Source organism: Panulirus ornatus, chromosome 59 (assembly GCF_036320965.1).
Source record: "Panulirus ornatus isolate Po-2019 chromosome 59, ASM3632096v1, whole genome shotgun sequence".
In the NCBI taxonomy this organism is placed as follows: domain Eukaryota; kingdom Metazoa; phylum Arthropoda; class Malacostraca; order Decapoda; family Palinuridae; genus Panulirus; species Panulirus ornatus.
The window spans coordinates 1,063,724-1,088,384 of NC_092282.1; the positions used below are offsets into that span (position 1 = coordinate 1,063,724).

Below are 24,661 nucleotides of genomic sequence, written 5' to 3' on the forward strand. Positions count from 1 at the left end.
GAATGGGGATGCATATGTCTAGATACTTTTGAAAAACTTTTACTTCAAAAATTCTGTGGCTAAGATCCTTCTGGAAAGTCATGCTAATGACACATTTACTAGGAGAGCAGGACATGCAAGGGTATATTATTCTTAAATTATACATTGCTTTTTGTCACTTAATATTAAACTTTTTTCATACTTGTTCATCGTTTCCTGTGTCAGCACCAGGAAATGGACAAAAAAAAGGCCATATCCATTCACATAAACATATACACACATATACATGTGAACATATACACGTTTGCATACACACATGTAGTAGATATTCATACTTATTCAGTGTCATCCATTCCATTCCAGACACCACCCTGCCCCAGTGGAAACAGCGTAAATGCATGAAAGAAAAAATTATGCGTATACATATTATTAGCTTTAGTAGGGTTGAGGGACAAGTTAATTGGGATGTAAGTTTTAATGGAGAAAAATTGGAGAAAGTGAAATGTATTAGATATCTGGGAGTCGACTTGGCAGCAAATGAAACCATGGAAGCAGAAGTGAGTCACAGGGTGGGGGAGGGGGTTAAGGTTCTGGGAACAATGAAGAATGTGTGGAAGGAAAGAATGTTATCTTGAAGAGCAAAAATGGGCATGTTTGGAGGAATAGTAGTTCCAACAATTTTATATGGTTGCGAGGCATAGGCTATAGATAGGATTGTGTTGAGGAGGGTGGATGTTTTGGAAATGTGGTGTAAGGTGGTTTGATCAAGTAAGTAATGGAAAGGTAAGAGAGATGTGTAGAAGTAAAAAAAGTTGGTTGAGAGAGCATAAGAGGGAGTGTAGAAATGGTTTAGACATATGGAGAGAATGAGTGAGGAAAGATTGACAAAGGGATATAGGGAGAGAATAAGTGAGGAGAGGTGACGGAGTGGATATATGTGTCAGAAGTGGAGCCCAGTTTAGGGATGGAAACATGGAGTGAAAACGATTTTTTGAGTTGAGGGCAAGAACATGTAGGTGGGTGAAAGGCATGCACAGAATAAAATGAAGTAATGTATGCTGTCAGTGGAATGAAGCAGGGCATATGAAGCAGCAGAGGGAACCATGGAAAGGTCTTTGGAGCCTGATAGTGGTTTCAGTGCATTGCACAAGACAGTAGAGAATTGATTGTGATTGAGAGAGGCCTTTTCTTCATATGTCCTTGGCACTAACTTGCTAAAGCAGGAGACGACAAACAGGGATGAAAGAAAAAATTGTATAATGAAATTGTGTGCACTTGCATTCAAAAGTTTGTAATAATCATTTTGCTTTTGTTTGCAAATTCAAGATAATCATCATACTATTATTTCTTTCCTGCACCGATTTATATAAATTTTATTCACGTAATTTATATCATAAGGCACTAAGTCCTCCCCATTTCATTGTACACTGTATATAATTATAACAGGACCTTGCCACATATTTGAACAATGGATTGCTACACAAGTAAAGTCAGTTCCTTACTTAAACATGCTACAATACATCTCGTGCTGTATTTCGATAAGAAAATCCTAATTCAACAGTCTTCAGAAAGAATCCAAAGATACAATGTTCATATCAACAAATCCTAATTCAACACATTGTTCCCCAGTCTTCAAAAAGAATCAAAAGATAGTGTTCATTTTGAAAATGCATTATTACTCGCAATTTATTCAGTACTATATTCAAATCCACCTAAAATAAAAACATCTCAAAATATATGTATGACAACCTCAGGAACATGGTAGCCAGTGCATTAACAGTGCTATTATAATGTACCTTAAAACTAGATACATATAAAGCTTCACATATCCCCTCAAGGTCCAAGCAACTTTTAGTTCCTGGGCCAGGCACATATAGCTGGATATTGTCATAGCATTCACACTGATTTAATATTAGGCCATATAATAGTGTCCCTTTTCAAATGAAGGGATAACATGCAAATAGTGCATGTCACTAAAATTACTTATTTCATTGAAAAACAAGTATCGCATTAATACAGTAATTCTTAACACATATTTTTATAAACTACTTTTTCTTATTTAATAATGAATGGTGCAATGAATGATTTTACTGCCGACATATATCTACTAGGTTAATGGAGTGGCACCAAGGTGGCAACCTTAGTCAGTGTTTACATAAATCCATCTATTTAACATTAGAATCATTTCACATATATACAGCAAGGTAGTACATCTCAACATTACATGTCAGAGACCTATCATCAGTATTCACATCTGGTAAAGAACTCTACATGTTGGGTTGGTTTTACAAAGTTGATGCTACTGACATTATAAACAAAATATGCCCAAAGAATAAGGGCTGCTGTTGCTATAAGTACACATAAATGGAAGGATGATAATTAGAAAATTTAAAAATAGTGATAACACAGAAAAACAAAGATATATTTGAAAATATGAACCACAATAGTGGTCCTGTTAAGTTAATGTTGACAAATTCATTAAAAAAAAAAAAAAAAAAAGCCAAATTCTTTCCCCTGATAATAATTCTACCTAAGATGGATATGGTCAACTGATCCACTGTATGATAATTTCATAAATCTGACGTGTTGAAACCTATGCATATGAAATTTTGGTGATGAATCACATGGCACAAGCAAAACGATTCTCATTCAAGGCCATCTTAGGTAAAAACATAATGATATATAAGAAAAAGGATGAAATTATTCAACAGTCTCTGAAGACCTAACAAGGTAAAAGGTTAAAAGACAAAATAAAGAATATAATTTCAGTTTCTCATAATCATGCAAGTGACTTCAAAGTATTGCAGGATCCTTTAACAGTTACTAAACCCAAGTAAAAATCAGAACATTTCAGACATGAAAATATTCCAGTAAAATATGATCAGTTCACATAAACAGCATAAACTGTCAAATCATGTTGCTAGGGAAAGGCTCATGCATACACATCTTCAATGGTACTAGAATACAGTTGCCATCAAAAGAAAATTTTTGCCATTTAAGATATATCTTCAATTTTTCTGTACTGGTTTTTGGAATGAACATAATTAACTATGAGGCAATTGAAAAAAAAATCTACACAGGCATAATTTTCCAAGAATGGCTTTTGTTGGAACATTTTCTCTACTGTTAATCTTGTAAAAAAAAAAAAAAAAAAAAAAGGCATTTGCACTGTCAAAACAAACTAGTGTTTTCAGGAAGTTTTTTTGGGGGGACAAAATTTTAGTTTAGGTACTCGTGCATTTATACAAAGAAAATTGAGAACAAAAACATTTTCAAAATTTAAATATATTTTTGTCTGGAACTTTTACGTCTTTGGCAGTATTAATCATATCTTTATCAAATGATTTTGTTCCACAAATTAGCACTAATGTTGACTCTAAAGGGCCCTTCATGAGTTCCTCAGAAACATCAATTTTTGACAATTTTCTTGCTATGGCTTCCTCAAAGTACCTTTTCTGACTCATATCAGTCTCCTCACTCAAATAGTGGCACACAGTAAAATTCCAATACTGGCAATAATTGGATAGCTCTTCTCGTAACAGTACATCAGAAAAGTTTTTGGAAGCATAGTAAAGTTTTACAAAAGTCTCATCATCTTCATTTTCAACAATTACTTTTATTACCTGATACATTGGAGCAATACCTGTGCCAGCTGCCAACATAAGAATTCGCTTGTAGCTATTTGCCTTATACAAAAAGTTACCAAAAGGCCCTCTCCAAGGAATCAGATCTCCTACTTTCCAATCTTTAATTAATGATGTTATTTTCCCATTTGCATAAATTTTTATGAGAACCTCAAATGATCCTCTTTTTTTTATGTCTGACACTGGTGTATATTGCCTTGTTACTTCCTTGTCATTTTTAAGCTGTTTAACTACCAGATGCTGACCTACATTTATGCCCAAACTCTGATTCTCTTGCAACTTAAAGGCATATAAAAAGGTATTAATACCAATTTTAGTTATTTTAGTTAACTCAAACTCCTTCCATTTGTCTGGATAAACAGATCTATTTGATTGTGGTGTCTCCCTGCTCTTAGTACGAATGAGTTCACACTGTTTCTTCCAAGCTTTCAAATCTTGCTCATATATATCATGCACACAGGGACAACAACCACTGCCACAACAATCACTTGCATTTGGTGCTCTGGGCTTTACTGGCAGCAGATCTTCAATATCAGCAATTTTTGTTGTCATTATACTTTTATAATTTGGCTTATTTCTTACTCAAAAATGCTTGAGATTAATATATCATCTTACAAATCTAAATCACCTCTTTTCTTATCAGTATCAACAAAAAAGACAAATCAATTTGAAGAACACGGAAACGCCACAGATTTATAATCAATATTTCTCAACAACTAAATCAAGTACGCAAAAGAAAATTCTACAAAATTGCACATACTCAGCTGGAACTCTAACAGACAGAGTTTGGAAGCCCACACATTTTCAGTTTTTCTCATTTTCAACATGGGAATCACACTAACATCAATGTATACTTTTTTTGCAAACCAAAAAGTGAAATCCTCATCTATCTGTTCTTGTCCTTTTCTCTGGAAAATAGGGCAACACTATATTAATGCATTAATATTATCATGCACCCACATTCTTTAAATTTTTAAACAGGTTCTTGATACAGTGTCCAGATACAGGTCTGACCAATACCGCTTGATGATACCAGTCTCCATCCCTTTGCCTCAAGCATGTTCAGGATTTCACGTGGCACCAACTTCGTTTGGTAACTGAAACTAAAAATAAAACAAGTTAAATAACACAAATATATAAAAGGAAATATGGAAATAGCCATATTCCATTGAAGTCAGTTGTAATATAAGTCTGTTCTGTAATGCTGTTGTAAAGATTTGAGTGCTGAGCATGTTGAAGTGGGACTGTACTGAGATCTTTGTTTCAATATGAAGGTGTTGAGTATTTGTGGTTCCTAGGCAGCCAGTCATTGTTCTCTGTGCACTATTCTGTATGGTTTGCAACTCTGTTATATCTACTTCTGTAAGGGTGAAAGACAAGGTAGGTGGGGCATAGTTAAAAGTGCAGTTTGCCATTTCCCACATCAACAAGGTAGTGTCAGGAATACACAAAGAAAGGCAAATTTCATGCACATCCATGTGCTTTCATGTGTAATACTGAAATTACAGCCCCCACTATCCCCAACGAAGCCCCTGAGACCTTTCTCTGGTTTCTCCTGTCTGCTTCATATGCCTTGGTTCAGTCCACTAACAACACTATATACCACATCACTCTAATTCACTCTACTCCATGCATGCCTTTCACCCTCATGCATGTTCAGGTCCTTAGCACTCAGAATCTTTTCAACTTTATCCTTCCATAACCAATTTGGTCTCCCCTTTCTCCTTGTCCTCTCCATTTCTGACACATACACGTATATCTCTTTTGTCAATCTGTCCTTACCCATTCTCTCAATATATCCAAACCAATACAGCACACCCTCTTCAGCTCTCTCAACCACACTTTTTATATTATCACACTCCATCTCACTCTACATGTCCTCATTTCATTTCTAATAAATCCATCATCCTCCGCACATCTTCATCTATAGCCCATGCCTCACATCGACTACTATACTTGTCAAATATCCCCCCCAAAAAAAATTACCTCGCTTTCCATAGATACCTCAATACTCCCACATTACAACTCTGGCGGTGATCAAGTGTATGTGCAAAAAAAAAAAAACCGGAAAAATGAAACATGATAAGCTCCCAAATCCACTTCCATGTAATGATCACATCGTCAGGAGAGATACAAGAATGAGACAGAAGACATAGAGCAGTCATTAATATAGAAGGAAGAGACATAGCTTAGACGCGATTAGTAAACAAGCATTACTGGATAGTGGTGTTTGGGTCTGGCAACATGCCTGTCATAAAATATTTATTATGTGGAAATGAAAGGGAATTGTTTAAAATTTTGCCTACAATAAAGCTATCCACTTTGTACTGACCTTCACAAACATTAATGATACAATTCTTTGTGTATTTAATAAAAAGATTCAATGATATTTCTCATGGTAAAAGTGTTACAATTAATAACTGAATTGGCATTACTCCAGTCAATACAATGGTCATAAATTTTAACAAGATTAAACAAAGCATTTGATTCTCGTCCTGTTCTTGTATTACATTTATGTTGCTTAAGTCTAACATAAAGATCCTTACCAGTCTGCCCAATATAAAACATTAAAATTTTTTCAAGGCATTGTGCAGACTGCACAGAATTTTCTGGTTAGTTTTTTATTAAGATATTCTTTATAGTACAGTTACTGCTGAAGGGCTATATATACGTCAAAGGATTTAAGCAACCTGGGAAGTAAAGTAAAATTATATCTAAAAGGGAGAACTAAAAGATTCTTGGTATTAAGGGAAGGTTAGGGACTAACTCTATAAAAATAGCTTTGCCAAGTTAAAGAATTTAACAATGAAAGATCTGGGATACTTCAACTTGGATCCAATAGAATACATCTTCTCAAACTTATCAATGAATTCCAGACTGCATATACATTATGCCCGAAGGAACATCAACTGGAATGATGATAATTTAACTCATGTTGAGCTGAGTAATAATGTATATGCGAACAAACATTGGTGGGTTTTCTGTTTATGTTAAATATTTCTGTCCCTATGGATCATGCATAGAAGTAAAGGGAGAAATATTTGAAAATTTTCGTTTGTTGGCCAAACACATCTACATGCCTAAACCAAACTGCCTCAGAGGGTATGATATCCCTTAGTAATTTTGTTTCAAGGAATTATGTGTAATGATTACTTAATACTGATGAAAGAGGGTTACCCATTGCCATACCAAATTTCTGAGCATAATATTTTCCATTTACCTGAAATACAGTCTTTTATACACAACTGTATCAACTCAATAAAAAAAAAGACTTTGAAACAGGTAAATCCAAGACATCAACCACATATAATAAAAGGTCATCAAATGGAACTTTTGTGAACATGGATGAAACATCAAAACTTATCGGTTTAAAGTCAAAAAAATATGGATATCATTAAGCTTGTTAATGAAATCTACATTGTTCCTGATATTAGAATTGGATATCTTGCCCACCATGGTGTTGGCATTGCAAGGTCATTTTGTAATTTAGAAAAGTACAATAAATTATCTAATGATAAAGCTGACATTTGTAAAGGTTTAGTGTATGATAATTTGTTAAAATCAGTGGTTCCAAACTATCCAAAAAGGTTTATCAGTGCTATAAAGTTTGAAAAAAAAAGATAATGATATACATGTTACTAAAGCAGTTAAGGTTGACAGAGTTGTAATTATAGACAAAGTTAACTATCAAAAAATGACTGATCTTTTATGTGGTGATACAACATTTTTTAAACTCAGTAGAAATCCCCAAAAAGCAGTTAATTCTCACTAGGAACCAATCACTTTCCTCTCTTCCTACTCTTACACATGCCTTATATCCTTGATAAACACTTTTCATTGCTTCTAGCAACTTACCTCCCACACCATATACTCTGAATACCTTCCAAAGAGCATCTCTATCAACAATATCATATGCCTTCTCCAGATCCATAAATGCTACATACAAATACATTTTTTTTCTAAGTATTTCTCACATACATTCTTCAAAGCAAACACCTGATCCACACATCCTCTACCACTTCTGAAACCACACTGCTCTTCCCTAATCTGATGCTCTGTACATGCCTTGACCCTCTCAATCAATACCCTCCCATATGATTTCCCAGGAATACTCAACAAACTTATACCTCTGTAATTTGAACATTCACCTTTATCCCCTTTGCCTTTGTACAATGGCACTATGCATGCATTCCGCCAATTCTCAGGCACTTCACCATGAACCATACATACATTGAATATCCTCAACAACCAGTCAACAACTCAGTCTCCCCCTCTTTTAATGAATTCCACTGCAATACCATCTAAACCCGCCACCTTACCGACTTTCATCTTCCGCAAAGCTTTCACTACCCCTTCTCTGTTTACCAAATCATTTTCCTTGACCCTCTCACTTTGCACACCACCTCAACAAAAACACCTTATATCTGCCACTCTATCATCAAACTTATTCAACAAACCTTCAAAATGCTTACTTTATCTCATTCTCACTTCACCACTAGTTATGATCTCCCCATTTGCCCCCTTCACTGATGTTCCCACTTGTTCTCTTGTCTTTATTTACCTCCTTCCAAAACATCTTTTTACTCTCCCCAAAATTTAATGATACTCTCTCACCCCAACTCTCATTTGCCCTCTTTTTCACCTCCTGTACCTTTCTCTTGACCTCCTGCCTTTCTTTTATACATCCACCAGTCATTTGCACTATTTCCCTGCAAAAATCGTCCAAATGCCTCTCTCTTCTTCACTAACAATCTTACTTCTTCATCCCACCACTCACTACCCCCTCTGATCTTCCCACCTCCCACCTTTCTCATGCCACAAGCATCTTTTGCGCAAGCCATCACTGCTTCCCTAAATACATTCCATCCCTCCCCCACTCCCCTTACATCATTTGCTCTCACCTTTCTCCATTCTGGTACTTCCTCACACAAGTCTCCTTCCCAAGCTCACTTACTCTCACCACTCTCTTTACCCCAACATTCTCTCTTCTTTTCTGAAAACCTCTACATATCTTCACCTTCGCCTCCACAAGATAATGATCAGACATCCCTCTAGTTGCCCCTCTCAGCACATAAATATCCAAAAGTCTCTCTCTCACGTGCCTATCAATTAACATGTAATTCAATAACGCTCTCTGGCCATCTCTCCTACTTAAATATGTATATCTCTCTTTTTAAACCAGGTATTCCCAATTACCAGTCCTTTTTCAGCACACAAATCTACAAGCTCTTCGCCGTTTTCATTTACAACACTGAACACCCCATGTACCCTCAACTGCCACATTACTCACCTTTGCATTCAAATCATCCATCACTACAACCCGGTCTCGTGCATCAAAACTGCTAACACACTTACTTAGCTGCTCCCAAAACACTTGCCTCTCATGATCTTTCTTCTCATGCCCAGGTGCATAGGCACCAATAATCACCCGTCTCTCTCCATCCACTTTCAGTTTTACGCATATCAATCTAGAGCTTAATTTCTTACACTCTTATCACAAACTCCCACAACTCCTGCTTCAGGAGTAGTGCAACTCCTTCCTTTGCTCTAGTCCTCTCACCAACCCCTGACTTTACTACCAAGACATTCCCAAACAACTCTTCCTCTTTACCTTTAAGCTTCGTTTCACTCAGAGCCAAAACATCCAGGTTCCTTTCCTCAAACATACTACCTATCTCTCCTTTTTTCTCATCTTGGTTACATCCACACACATTTAGACACGCCAATCTGAGTCTTCAAGGATGATAAGCACTCCCCGCTTGACTCCTGTTTCCCTTTTTAGAAAGTTAAAATAAAAGGAGGAAAGGGTTTCTAGGCCCCCCGCTCCCGTCCCCTGTACTCGCCTTCTACAACACGCGGGGAATGCGAGGGAAGTATTCTTTTTCCCCTATCCCTGGGATATATATATATATATATATATATATATATATATATATATATATATATATATATATATTTATTATTATTATTATTCCTGGTAAATTATATGGGAGGGTATTGATTGAGAGGGTGAAGGCACTGTACAGAGCATCAGATTGGGGAAGAGCAGTGTGGTTTCAGAAGTGGTAGAGGATGTGTGGATCAGGTGTTTGCTTTGAAGAATGTATGTGAGAAATACTTAGAAAAGCAAATGGATTTGTATGTAGCATTTATGGATCTGGAGAAGGCATATGATAGAGTTGATAGAGATGCTCTGTGGAAGGTATTAAGAATATATGGTGTGGGAGGCAAGTTGTTAGAAGCAGTGAAAAGTTTTTATCGAGGATGTAAGGCATGTGTATGTGTAGGAAGAGAGGAAAGTGATTGGTTCTCAGTGATTGTAGGTTTGCGGCAGGGGTGTGTGATGTCTCCATGGTTGTTTAATTTGTTTATGGATGGGGTTGTTAGGGAGGTGAATGCAAGAGTTTTGGAAAGAGGGGCAAGTATGAAGTCTGTTGGGGATGAGAGAGCTTGGGAAGTGAGTCAGTTGTTGTTCGCTGATGATACAGCGCTGGTGGCTGATTCATGTGAGAAACTGCAGAAGCTGGTGACTGAGTTTGGTAAAGTGTGTGAAAGAAGAAAGTTAAGAGTAAATGTGAATAAGAGCAAGGTTATTAGGTACAGTAGGGTTGAGGGTCAAGCCAATTGGGAGGTGAGTTTGAATGGAGAAAAGCTGGAGGAAGTGAAGTGTTTTAGATATCTGGGAGTGGATCTGGCAGCGGATGGAACCATGGAAGCGGAAGTGGATCATAGGGTGGGGGAGGGGGCGAAAATTCTGGGAGCCTTGAAGAATGTGTGGAAGTCGAGAACATTATCTCGGAAAGCAAAAATGGGTATGTTTGAAGGAATAGTGGTTCCAACAATGTTGTATGGTTGCGAGGCGTGGGCTATGGATAGAGTGGTGCGCAGGAGGATGGATGTGCTGGAAATGAGATGTTTGAGGACAATGTGTGGTGTGAGGTGGTTTGATCGAGTAAGTAACGTAAGGGTAAGAGAGATGTGTGGAAATAAAAAGAGCGTGGTTGAGAGAGCAGAAGAGGGTGTTTTGAAATGGTTTGGGCACATGGAGAGAATGAGTGAGGAAAGATTGACCAAGAGGATATATGTGTCGGAGGTGGAGGGAATGAGGAGAAGAGGGAGACCAAATTGGAGGTGGAAAGATGGAGTGAAAAAGATTTTGTGTGATCGGGGCCTGAACATGCAGGAGGGTGAAAGGAGGGCAAGGAATAGAGTGAATTGGAGCGATGTGGTATACCGGGGTTGACGTGCTGTCAGTGGATTGAATCAGGGCATGTGAAGCGTCTGGGGTAAACCATGGAAAGCTGTGTAGGTATGTATATTTGCGTGTGTGGACGTATGTATATATATGTGTATGGGGGTGGGTTGGGCCATTTCTTTCTTCTGTTTCCTTGCGCTACCTCGCAAACGCGGGAGACAGCGGAAAAAAAAAAATTATTATTATTATTAGTATTATTATTATTATTATTATCATTATTATACTTATAATATTCTTGGAACCACTATTCCTTCAAACATACCCATTTTTGCTCTCCAAGATAATGTTCTCACCTTCCACACACTCTTCAACGCTCCCAGAACCTTCGCCCCCTCCCCCACCCTGTGCCTTACTTCTACTTCCATGGTTCCATCTGCTGGTAAATCCACTCCCAGATATCTAAAACACTTAACTTGCTCCAGTTTTTCTCCATTCAAACTTACCTTGAAGAGAATGAGTGAGGGAAGATTGAAAAAGAGGATATATGTGTCAGGGGTAGAGGGAACGAGGAAAAGCAGAAGACCAAACTGGACATGGAAGGATAAATGAGTGAAAAAGATTTTAAGCAATTGGGGCCTGAACATACAGGAGGGTGAAAGGTGTGCAAGGAATAGAATGAATTGGAACAATGTGATATACCAGGATGGACATGCTGTCAATGGACTGAACCAGGGCATGTGAAGCGTCTGGAGTAAATGTGTGTGTGTGTGTGTGTGTGTGAGTGGATGGGCCATTCTTCATCTGATTCCTGGCACTTAGTCGCTGACACAGGAAATGGCAATCAAGTAAAATAAATATTATTTATTTTATCTATTTTGCTTTGTCGCTGTCTCCCGCTATTTCAGGTCCTGATCGCTCAAAATCTTTCTCACCCTATCTTTCCTCTTCCAATTTGGTCTCCCACTTCTCCTTGTTCCCTCCACCTCTGATACATATATCCTCTTTGTCAATCTATCCTCACTCATTCTCTCCATGTGACCAAACCATTTCAAAACACCCTCTTCTGCTCTCTCAACCACACTCTTTTTATTACCACACATCTCTTACCCTTTCATCACTTACTCGATCAAACCACCTTACACCACATATTTTCCTCAAACATCTCATTTCTAACACATCCACCCTCTCCCGCACAACTCTATCTATACGCCACACCTTGCAACCATATAACATTGTTGGAATCACTATTCCTTCAAACATACCTATTTTTGCTTTCCGAGGTAATGATTTTGCCTTCCACACATTCTTCAACGCTTCCAGAACCTTCGCCCCCTCCCCCACCCTGTGACTCACTTGCGCTTTCATGGTTCCATCCGCTGCCAAATGCACTCTCTGATATCTAAAACACTTAACTTCCTCCAGTTTTTCTCCATTCAAACATACCTCCCAATTGACTTGTCCCTCAACCCTACTGTACCTAATAACCTTGCTGTTATTCACATTTACTCTCAGCTTTCTTCTTTCACACACTTTACCAAACTCAGTTACCAGCTTCTGCAGTTTCTCACCCGAATCAGCCACCAGTGCTGTATCAGCAGCGAACAACAACTGACTCACTTCCCAAGCTTTCTCATCCACAACAGACTGCATACTTGCCCCTCTTTCCAAAACTCTTGCATTCACCTCCCTAACAACCCCATCCATAAACAAATTAAACAACCATGGAGACATCACGCACCCCTGCCACAAATTGACATTCACTGAGAACAAATCACTTTCCTCTCTTCCTACTTGTATACTTGCCTTACATCCTCGATAAAAACTTTTCACTGCTTCTGACAACTTACCTACCACACCATATATTCTTAATACCTTCCACAGAGCATCTCTATCAACTCTATCATATGCCTTCTCCAGATCCATAAATGCTACATACAAATCTATTTGCTTTTCTAAGTTTTTTTTTTTTTTTTTTGCCGGTCTCCCGCGTTTGCGAGGTAGCGCAAGGAAACAGACGAAAGAAATGGCCCAACCCACCCCAACACACATGTATATACATACGTCCACACACGCAAATATACATACCTACACAGCTTTCCATGGTTTACCCCAGACGCTTCACATGCCTTGATTCAATCCACTGACAGCACGTCAACCCCGGTATACCACATCGCTTTTCTAAGTATTTCTCAAAAACATTCTCCAAAGCAAACACCTGATCCACACATCCTCTACCACTTCTGAAACCACACTGCTCTTCCCCAATCTGATGCTCTGTACATGTCTTGACCCTCTCAATCAATGCCCTCCCATATAATTTCCCAGGTATACTAGGTATACTCAACAAACTTGTACCTCTGTAATTTGAGCACTCACCTTTATCCCCTTTGCCTTTATACAATGGCACTATGCATGCATTCTACCAATCCTCAAACACCTCACCATGAGTCATACACACATTAAATATCCTTACCAACAAGTCAACAACACAGTCACCCCCTTTTTTTAATAAATTCCACTGCAATACCATCCAAACCCACTACCTCGCCAGCTTTCATCTTCTGCAAAGCTTTTACTACCTCCTCTCTGTTTGCAAATCATTTTCATTAACCCTCTCACTTTGCCCACCACCTCGACCAAAACACCCTATATCTGAACATGCAGGAGGGTGAAAGGCATGCAAGGAATAGAGTGAATTGAAATGATGTGGTATACTGGGATCGACGTGCTGTCAATGGACTGAACCAGGGCATGTGAAGTGTCTGGGGTAAACCATAGAAAGTTTTGTGGTGCCTGGATGTGGAAAGGGAGCTGTGGTTTCGGTGCATTATACATGACAGCTAGAGACTGAGTGTGAACGAATGTGGCCTTTGTTGTCTTTTCCTAGCGCTACCTCGCACGCATGCTGGGGGAGGGGGTTGTCATTTCATGTGTAGCGGGGTGGTGACGGGAATGAATAAAAACAGCAAGTATGAATTATGTACATGTGTATATATGTATATGTCTGTGTATGTATATATGTGTATATGTTGAAATGTATAGGTATGTATACGTGCGTGTGTGGACGTGTATGTATATTCACGTGTATGTGGGTGGCTTGGGCCATTCTTTCGTCTATTTCCTTGCGCTACCTCGCTAATGCAGGAGACAGCAACAAAGTATAATTATAATAATATGTACTATACATATATTCATTCTATTTATTTATTTATTTTGCTTTGTCGCTGTCTCCCGCGTTAGCGAGCTAGCGCAAGGAAACAGATGAAAGAATGGCCCAACCCACCCACATACACATGTATATACATACACATCCACACACGCAAATATACATACCTGTACATCTCAACGTATACATATATATACACACACAGACATATACATATAAACACATGTACATAATTCATAACGTTTGCCTTTATTCATTCCCATCGCCACCCCGCCACACATGAAATAACAACCCCCTCCCCCCTCATCTGTGCGAGGTAGCGCTTGGAAAAGACGACAAAAGGCCACATTCGTTCACACTCAGTCTCTAGCTGCCATGTAATAATGCACCGAAACCACAGCTCCCTTTCCACATCCAGGCCCCGCAGAACTTTCCATGGTTTACCCCAGACGCTTCACATGCCCTGGTTCAATGCACTGACAGCATGTCGACTCCGGTACACCACATTGTTCCAATTCACTCTATTCCTTGCACGCCTTTCACCCTCCTGCATGTTCAGGCCCCGATCACTCAAAATCTTTTTCACTCCATCTTTCCACCTTCAATTTGGTCTCCCACTTCTCCTCATTCCCTCCACCTCTGGCACATATATCCTCTTGGTCAATCTTTCCTCACTCATTCTCTCCGTGTGACCAAACCACTTCAAAACACCCTCTTCTGTTCTCTCAACCACACTCTTTTTATTACCACACATCTCTTACCCTATCATTACTTACTCGATCAAACCACCTCACACCACATATTGTCCTTAAACATCTCATTTCCAGCACATCCACCCTCCTGCGCACAACTCTATCCATAGCCCACGCCTCCCAACCATACAACATTGTTGGAACCACTATTCCTTCAAACATACCCATTTTTGCTCTCCGAGATAATGTTCTCTACTTCCACACATTCTTCAAGGCTCCCAGAATTTTTGCCCCCTCCCCCACCCTATGATTCACTTCCGCTTCCATGGTTTCATCCACTGCCAAATCCACTCCCAGATATCTAAAATACTTCACTTCGTCCAATTTTTCTCCATTCAAACTTACCTCCCAATTGACTTGACCCTCAACCCTACTGTACCTAATAACCTTGCTCTTATTCACATTTACTCTCAACTTTCTTCTTTCACACACTTTACCAAACTCAGTCACCACCTTCTGCAGTTTCTCAGATGAATCAGCCACCAGCGCTGTATCATCAGCGAACAACAACTGACTCACTTCCCAAGCTCTCTCATCCACAACAGACTGCATACTTGCCCCTCTTTCCAAAACTCTTGCATTCACCTCCCTAACAACCCCATCCATAAACAAATTAAACAACCATGGAGACATCACACACCCCTGCCACAAACCTACATTCACTGAGAACCAATCACTTTCCTTTCTTCCTACACATACACATGCCTTACATCCTTGATAAAAACTTTTCATTGCTTCTAACAACTTGCCTCCCACACCATATATTCTTAATACCTTCTATAGAGCATCTCTATCAACTCTATCATATGCCTTCTCCAGATCCATAAATGCTACATACAAATCCATTTGCTTTTCTAAGTATTTCTCACATACATTCTTCAAAGCAAACATCTGATCCACACATCCTCTACCACTTCTGAAGCCACATTGCTCTTCCCCAATCTGATGCTCTGTACATGCCTTCACCCTCTCAATCAATACCCTCCCATATAATTTACCAGGAATACTCAACAAACTTATACCTCTGTAATTTGAGCACTCACTCTTATCCCCTTCGCCTTTGTACAATGGCACTATGCAAGCATTCTGCCAATCCTCAGGCACCTTACCATGAATCATACATATATTGAATAACCTTACCAAACAGTCAACAATACAGTCACCCCCTTTTTTATAAATTCCACTGCAATACTATCCAAACCCGCTGCCTTGCCGGCTTTCATCTTCCGCAAAGCTTTTACTACCTCTTCTCTGTTTACCAAATCATTTTCCCTAACCCTCTCACTTTGCACACCACCTCGACCAAAACACCCTATATCTGCCAATCTATCATCAAACACATTCAACAAACCTTCAAAATACTCACCCCATCTCACATCACCACTACTTTTTATCACCTCCCCATTTGCCCCCTTCACTGAAGTTCCCATTTGTTCCCCTGTCTTATGCACTTTATTTACCTCCTTCCAAAACATCTTTTTATTCTCCCTAAAATTTAATGATACTCTCTCACCCCAACTCTCATTTGCACTCTTTTTTACCTCTTGCACCTTTCTCTTGTCCTCCTGCCTCTTTCTTTTATACATCTCCCACTCATTTACATTATTTCCCTGCAAAAATCGTCCAAATGCCTCTCTCTTCTCTTTCACTAATAATCTTACTTCTTCATCCCACCACTCACTACCCTTTCTAATCTGCCCACCTCCCATGCTTCTCATGCCACAAGCATCTTTTGCGCAAGCCATCACTGCTTCCCAAAATGCATCCCATTCCTCCCCCACTCCCATTACCTCCTTTGTTCCCACCTTTTTCCATTCTGTACTCAGTCTCTCCTGATACTTCCTCACACAAGTCTCCTTCCCAAGCTCACTTACTCTCACCACTCTCTTCACCCCAACACACTCTCTTCTCTGAAAACCTCTACAAATCTTCACCTTCGCCTCCACAAGATAATGATCATACATCCCTCCAGTTGCACCTCTCAGCACATTAACATCCAAAAGTCTCTCTTTCACGCGTCTATCAATTAACATGTAATCCAATAACGCTCTCTGGCCATCTCTCCTACTTACATACGTATACTTATGTATATCTCTCTTTTTAAACCAGGTATTCCCAATCACCCGTCCTTTTTCAGCACATAAATCTACAAGCTCTTCACCATTTCCATTTACAACACTGAACACCCCATGTATACCAATTATTCCCTCAACTGCCACATTACTCACCTTTGCATTCAAATCACCCATCACTATAACCCGGTCTTGTGCATCAAAACCACTAACACACTCATTCAGCTGCTCCCAAAACACTTGCCTCTCACGATCTTTCTTCTCATGCCCAGGTGCATATGCACCAATAATCACCCATCTCTCTCCATCAACTTTCAGTTTTACCCATATCAATCTAGAGTTTACATTCTTGCACTCTATCACATACTCCCACCACTCCTGTTTCAGGAGTAGTGCTACTCCTTCCCTTGCTCGTCCTCTCACTAACCCCTGACTATACTCCCAAGACATTCCCAAACCACTCTTCCCCTTTAACTTTGACCTTCGTTTCACTCAGAGCCAAAACATCCAGGTTCCTTTCCTCAAACATACTACCTATCTCTCCTTTTTTCTCATCTTGGTTACATCCACACACATTTAGACACCCCAATCTGAGCCTTCGAGGAGGATGAGCACTCCCTGCGTGACTCCTCCTTCTGTTTCCCCTTTTGAAAGTTAAAATACAAGGAGAGGAGGGTTTCTAGCCCCCCGCTCCTGTCCCCTTTAGTCACCTTCTACGACACGTGAGGAATGCGTGGGAAGTATTCTTTCTCCCCTATCCCCAGGGATATATGGAATGGGATGTATTTAGGGAAGCAGTGATGGCTTGCGCAAAAGATGCTTGTGGCATGAGAAGCGTGGGGGGTGGGCAGATTAGAAAGGGTAGTAAGTGGTGGGATGAAGAAGTAAGATTATTAGTGCAAGAGAAGAGAGAGGCATTTGAACGATTTTTGCAGGGAAATAATGCAAATGAGTGGGAGATGTATAAAAGAAAGAGGCGGGAGGTCAAGAGAAAGGTGCAAGAGGTGAAAAAGAGCGCAAATGAGAGTTGAGGTGAGAGAGTATCATTAAATTTTAGGGAGAATAAAAAGATGTTTTGGAAGGAGGTAAATAAAGTGCATAAGAAAAGGGAACAAATGGGAACTTCAGTGACGGGGGCTAATGGGGAGGTGATAACAAGTAGTGGTGATGAGAAGGAGATGGAGTGAGTATTTTGAAGGTTTGTTGAATGTGTTTGATGATACAGTGGCAGATATAGGGTGTTTTGGTCGAGGTGGTGTGCAAAGTGAGAGGGTTAGGGAAAATGATTTGGTAAACAGAGAAGAGGTAGTAAAAGCTTTGCGGAAGATGAAAGCCAGCAAGGCAGCGGGTTTGGATGGTATTGCAGTGGAATTTACTAGAAAAGGGGGTGACTGTATTGTTGACTGGTTGGTAAGGTTATTTAATGTATGTATGATTCATGGTGAGGTGCCTGAGGATTGGCAGAATGCTTGCATAGTGCCATTGTACAAAGGCCAAGGGGATAAGAGTGAGTGCTCAAATTACAGAGGTATAAGTTTGTTGAGTATTCCTGGTAAATTATATGGGAGGGTATTGATTGAGAGGGTGAAGGCATGTACAGAGCATCAGATTGGGGAGGAGCAGTGTGGTTTCAGAAGTGGTAGAGGATGTGTGGATCAGGCGTTTGCTTTGAGGAATGCATGTGAGAAATACTTAGAAAAGCAAATGGATTTGTATGTAGCATTTATGGATCTGGAGAAGGCATATGATAGAGTTGATAGAGATGCTCTGTGGATGGTATTAAGAATATATGGTGTGGGAGGCAAGTTGTTAGAAGCAGTGAAAAGGTTTTATCGAGGATGTAAGGCATGTGTACGAGTAGGAAGAGTGGAAAGTGATTGGTTCTCAGTGAATGTAGGTTTGCGGCAGGGGTGTGTGATGTCTCCATGGTTGTTTAATTTGTATATGGATGGGGTTGTTAGGGAGGTGAATGCAAGAGTTTTGGAAAGAGGGGCAAGTATGCAGTCTGTTGTGGATGAGAGAGCTTGGGAAATGAGTCAGTTGTTGTTTGCTGATGATACAGCACTGGAGGCTGATTCATGTGAGGAAATGCAGAAGCTGGTGACTGAGTTTGGTGAAGTGTATGAAAGAAGAAAGTTGAGAGTAAATGTGAATAAGAGTAAGGTTATTAGGTACAGTAGGGTTGAGGGTCAAGTCAATTGGGAGGCAAGTTTGATGGGAGAAAAACTGGAGGAAGTGAAGTGTTTTAGATATCTGGGAGTGGATTTGGCAGTGGATGGAACCATGGAAGCGGAAGTGAATCATAGGGTGGGGGAGGGGGCGAAAATTCTGGGAGCCTTGAAGAATGTGTGGTAGTCAAGAACATTATCTCGGAAAGCAAAAATGGGTATGTTTGAAGGAATAGTGGTTCCAACAATGCAAGGCATGGGCTATGGATAGAGTTGTGTGCAGGAGGGTGGATATGCTGGAAATGAGATGTTTGAGGACAATATGTGGTGTGAGGTGGTTTGATCGAGTAAGTAATAATAGGGTAAGAGAGATGTGTGGTAATAAAAAGGATGTGGTTGAGAGAGCAGAAGAGGGTGTTTTGAAATGGTTTGGTCACATGGACAGAATGAGTGAGGAAAGATTGTCCAAGAGGATATATGTGTCAGAGGTGGAGGGAACGAGGAGAAGTGGGAGACCTAATTGGAGGTGGAAAGATGGAGTGAAAAAGATTTTGAGTGATCGGGGCCTGGACATGCAGGAGGGTGAAAGGCGTGCAAGGAATAGAGTGAATTGGAACGATGTGGTATACTGGGGTCGACATGCTGTCAATGGATTGAACCAGGGCATGTGAAGTGTCTGGGGTAAACCATGCAAAGTTCTGTGGGGCCTGGATGTGGAAAGGGAGCTGTGGTTTCGGTGCATTATTGCATGACAGCTAGAGACTGAGTGTGAACGAATGGGGCCTTTGTTGTCTTTTCCTAGCACTACCTTGCACACATGAGGGGGAGGGGGTTTTTATTCCATGTGTGGCGAGGTGGCGATTGGAATGAATAAAGGCAGACTGTACGAATTATGTACATGTGTATATATGTATATGTCTGTGTGTGTATATATATGTATACATTAAGATGTATAGGTATGTATATTTGCGTGTGTGGACGTGTATGTATATACATGTGTATGTGGGTGGGTTGGCCCATTCTTTCGTCTGTTTCCTTGCGCTACCTCACTAACGTGGGAGACAGCGACAAAGCAAAATAAATAAATAAATAAATATATATATATATATATATATATATATATATATATATATATATATATATATATATATATATATATATATATATATATATCTTTCTTTCAAACTATTCGCCATTTCCCGCATTAGCGAGGTAGCGTTAAGAACAGAGGACTGGGCCTAAGAGGGAATATCCTCACCTGGCCCCCTTCTCTGTTCCTTCTTTTGGAAAATTAAAAAAAAACGAGAGGGGAGGATTTCCAGCCCCCCGCTCCCTCCCCTTTTAGTCGCCTTCTACGACACGCAGGGAATACGTGGCAAGTATTCTTTCTCCCCTATCCCCAGGGATAATATATATATATATATATATATATATATATATATATATATATATATATATATATATATATTTTTTTTGCTTTGTCGCTGTCTCCCGTGTTTGCGAGGTAGCGCAAGGAAACAGACGAAAGAAATGGCCCAACCCACCCCCATACACATGTATATACATACGTCCACACACGCAAATATACATACCTACACAGCTTTCCATGGTTTACCCCAGACGCTTCACATGCCCCGATTCAATCCACTGACAGCACGTCAAACCCGGTATACCACATCAATCCAATTCACTCTATTCCTTGCCCTCCTTTCACCCTCCTGCATGTTCAGGCCCCGATCACACAAAATCTTTTTCACACCATCTTTCCACCTCCAATTTGGTCTCCCACTTCTCGTTCCCTCCACCTCCGACACATATATCCTCTTGGTCAATCTTTCCTCACTCATTCTCTCCATGTGCCCAAACCATTTCAAAACACCCTCTTCTGCTCTCTCAACCACGCTCTTTTTATTTCCACACATCTCTCTTACCCTCACGTTACTTACTCGATCAAACCACCTCACACCACACATTGTCCTCAAACATCTCATTTCCAGCACATCCATCCTCCTGCGCACAACTCTATCCATAGCCCACGCCTCGCAACCATACAACATTGTTGGAACCACTATTCCTTCAAACATACCCATTTTTGCTTTCCGAGGTAATGTTCTCGACTTCCACACATTCTTCAAGGCTCCCAGGATTTTCACCCCCTCCCCCACCCTATGATCCACTTCCGCTTCCATGGTTCCATCCGCTGCCAGATTCACTCCCAGATATCTAAAACACTTTACTTCCTCCCGTTTTTCCCCATTCAAACTTACCTCCCAATTGACTTGACCCTCAACCCTACTGTACCTAATAAACTTGCTCTTATTCACATTTACTCTTAACTTTCTTCTTTCAAACACTTTACCAAACTCAGTCACCAGCTTCTGCAGTTTCTCACATGAATCAGCCACCAGCGCTGTATCATCAGCAAACAACAACTGACTCACTTCCCAAGCTCTCTCATCCCCAACAGACTTCATACTTGCCCCTCTTTCCAAAACTCTTGCATTCAACTCCCTAACAACCCCATCCATAAACAAATTAAACAACCATGGAGACATCATACACCCCTGCAGCAATTCTACATTCACTGAGAACCAATCACTTTCCTCTCTTCCTACACGTACACACACACACATATATATATATATATATATATATATATAAAGAGCGTGGTTGAGAGAGCAGAAGAGGGTGTTTTGAAATGGTTTGGGCACATGGAGAGAATGAGTGAGGAAAGATTGACCAAGAGGATATATGTGTCGGAGGTGGAGGGAACGAGGAGAAGAGGGAGACCAAATTGGAGGTGGAAAGATGGAGTGAAAAAGATTTTGTGTGATCGGGGCCTGAACATGCAGGAGGGTGAAAGGAGGGCAAGGAATAGAGTGAATTGGAGCGATGTGGTATACAGGGGTTGACGTGCTGTCAGTGGATTGAATCAAGGCATGTGAAGCGTCTGGGGTAAACCATGGAAAGCTGTGTAGGTATGTATATTTGCGTGTGTGGACGTGTGTATGTACATGTGTATGGGGGGGGGGTTGGGCCATTTCTTTCGTCTGTTTCCTTGCGCTACCTCGCAAACGCGGGAGACAGCGACAAAGTAAAAAAAAAAAAAAAAAAAAAAAAAAAAAAAAAAAAAAAAAATATATATATATATATATATATATATATATATATATATATATCTTTCTTTCTTTTTTCATACTATTCGCCATTTCCCGCGTTAGCGAGGTAGCGTTAAGAACAGAGGACTGGGCCTTTGAGGGAATATCCTCATCTGGCCCCCTTCTCTGTTCCTTCTTTGGGGAAAAAAAAAAAAAACATATGATTTGGTGTGTGTATAAAGTTTAGAGAAGGGGCCCAAGAGTGTAAACCTCTCTCCTAATTTGTTAATAGCAATCACCCATGAAACAGGTAGCACCTACCAACCTAGCCAAGACATGACCAAACTGCTACTGTTCTTTGATCTTCATTTCATACTGCCACCTCTGGTTTAGCTGCCTTGTCAATGTTAGTTTATTATCATGCGCTACTTTGTGCTACTTGATACTTCTAGCAAAAGATATTGTTTTGAATTCCCATACAAAGGCCATGCTAGGAGTCAGAATTTTAACATCTTGGTTTATACTGAAAAATAAAGCCTCATACTTGGTATAAATAAAATAAGAGAAAGTTTGACTTAGAAACCTTCCTTAATCTAATAAGAAATCCCTGATCTCAAGAATGTCTTATATTTTTCACATTATCTTATATTCTCTTATTCATCTAGCTGAGAGTTCCTCCAGGGGAGTGTGTAAATATCATGTGAAAACATGTCATTAGTTTTATTAATACAATATGTACTTACGTGCTGGAGGTTTGTTCATATATTTTTTCTGCCTTAAGGTATGACATTAATGTTGGATCACTCATACTGTCTCCAACGTACGTGGGGCCATCGTCCTGCAATTATTAATAATGAATGAATTTAGAAGCATTACTAAGGTGAAACATTTCCAAACCTGAGGGAGTTATGAAAGTAGTAGTTGATGGAATGATGTGAATTCTGAGGTGGCATTATCATAAGGCAATTATAGGTTTGGAAAAGTGATAAATGAATAATGTGCCTGAATAATGTCAGTTGGAGCAGATATCGAGAAAAATTGATTGCATGTTACTGGTGTATGAGCAAGTTGTACTAAAGGAAATGTAAACAATGACATCACAGATACTTTAAAAAAAATCAACATTTCTTTAATTTTCGATATTTCTGTGAAGCAAGGTAGTGTCAAGAAATGATGACCAAGCTTTATTAAGAAAAAATCTACACTGGCCCCTTCTGTTCTTTCTTTTGGAAATAAGTACAGAGTAGAGGAATTCCAGCTCTCTACTCCCACCCCTTTTAGTAGCAAATCATTATGTAAATCAGACAGGGTTGGGCTGTGGTAAACTGGACAGGAATGGATTACACCTAACCAATTGAATTCTGCAGAGTTGCATTCTGCTGTGGAGTTGGGTTTTGTCATGTTAGATCAGTCTAGGCTGCTCCTGGATAAAACAGTTGAAATGAGAAAGTAAATGATGTTCTACTGTACTGGGCTAAACAGAATGTGTCTATGGAGGCTTGTATTAGGTTAAGTAGCACTGGACTGTTTCTTGCCAGATGGGTAACACTGTGCCAGATTAAATGAAGTTGCAAGGTTCAAGTGATTGGGTTAAGACATACTGGAAAAGAATTAACTTTGCCAGGTTAAACAGGGCTGTGTCCCTATGTGACATCAGGCAGGAGTGAGCTCTACTGAACTAGAAGCACGCAGACCATTCCAGAATAAGAGCGATCAGGTTTGCCATGTGTGTCTATATAAGGTATAATCAAACGAAAGAAGCCTGGGAGTGAATAAGGCCTGAAGATAATTAACTCAGTTTTATTCAAACTTAATGCTTTTCTACAAACAAGGCAATGTATATCCAATATTTTGGGACCATCAGATATTACAATTCACTGCCTGCTTTAATTTCTAAGGCTGTGTAATTACTGGGACAGTCTAATTAGACTACATTACATCAAAGCCAAATGTCTACTATATGCATGTTAACTATCTGCTAGGAGTGACTTTGTACGTATGTACATAACCAACTAAAATGATAGCATCCACAAAAGGTGCAAGGTTTAAATGCGTCCCCCCCCCATCCCAAGCTTCAGATAAATCATCTATGCTCAGGCCAACAACTGGGCAAGAATTAGAGCACCTAAGACTTGTTTTCTTAGTTACCTGGCACGTATCTGTGCTGATCAAAACTTGGTTTGTACATTTCAAGGTTACAGGAATAATTACAGTATGGATTAACTTCCACTACATTTTTCATTTGTTGTACAGGTTCAAGCCATGCCTTTATGCAAGAACCAGGCTGACCTGGGATTACTTGGGAGGGTGGCCTGAGGTCACTAAGTATATACTGCAGCACCAGTACAAGAGTTTGCCATTTCAGCAATGCATCATTTCCCAACAGCTGTGATCTTCACATACTCATGAACATAGCACTGTTCTATCTTTTAAATATGGCATTTCAGTTTGTAAATACAGCCCTCTCTCTATTATTCAGGGTTTCATTAACCATTTGTCTCAGTATCTTCACATCCTCATGAACACAGCACTGTGTAAATACAGCCCTCTCTCTATTATTCAGGGTTTCATTAACTATTTGTCTCGG

The 24,661-nt window shown here is 39.8% G+C and overlaps 2 protein-coding genes across 2 annotated transcripts in view; both read right to left on the reverse strand.

Moving 5' to 3' along the window:
* Positions 1 to 1,336: 1,336 nt before the first annotated feature.
* Positions 1,337 to 4,175, reverse strand: LOC139767185 (NADH-cytochrome b5 reductase-like). Its single transcript, XM_071696245.1, has one exon. It carries the CDS (start codon positions 4,173 to 4,175, stop codon positions 3,252 to 3,254), a length of 924 nt encoding a protein of 307 aa, XP_071552346.1. The 3' UTR covers positions 1,337 to 3,251.
* The window catches only part of LOC139767186 (GTP cyclohydrolase 1 feedback regulatory protein-like), a 33,856-nt gene continuing 10,531 nt past the window's right edge, over positions 1,337 to 24,661 (reverse strand). The window contains exons 2-3 of the mRNA XM_071696246.1: positions 22,818 to 22,912; positions 1,337 to 4,726 (exon numbers count right to left, since the gene is read on the reverse strand). Coding sequence (XP_071552347.1) covers positions 4,597 to 4,726; positions 22,818 to 22,912 — 225 coding nt within the window. The 3' untranslated portion in view covers positions 1,337 to 4,596. The remainder of the gene's footprint in view (positions 4,727 to 22,817; positions 22,913 to 24,661) is intronic.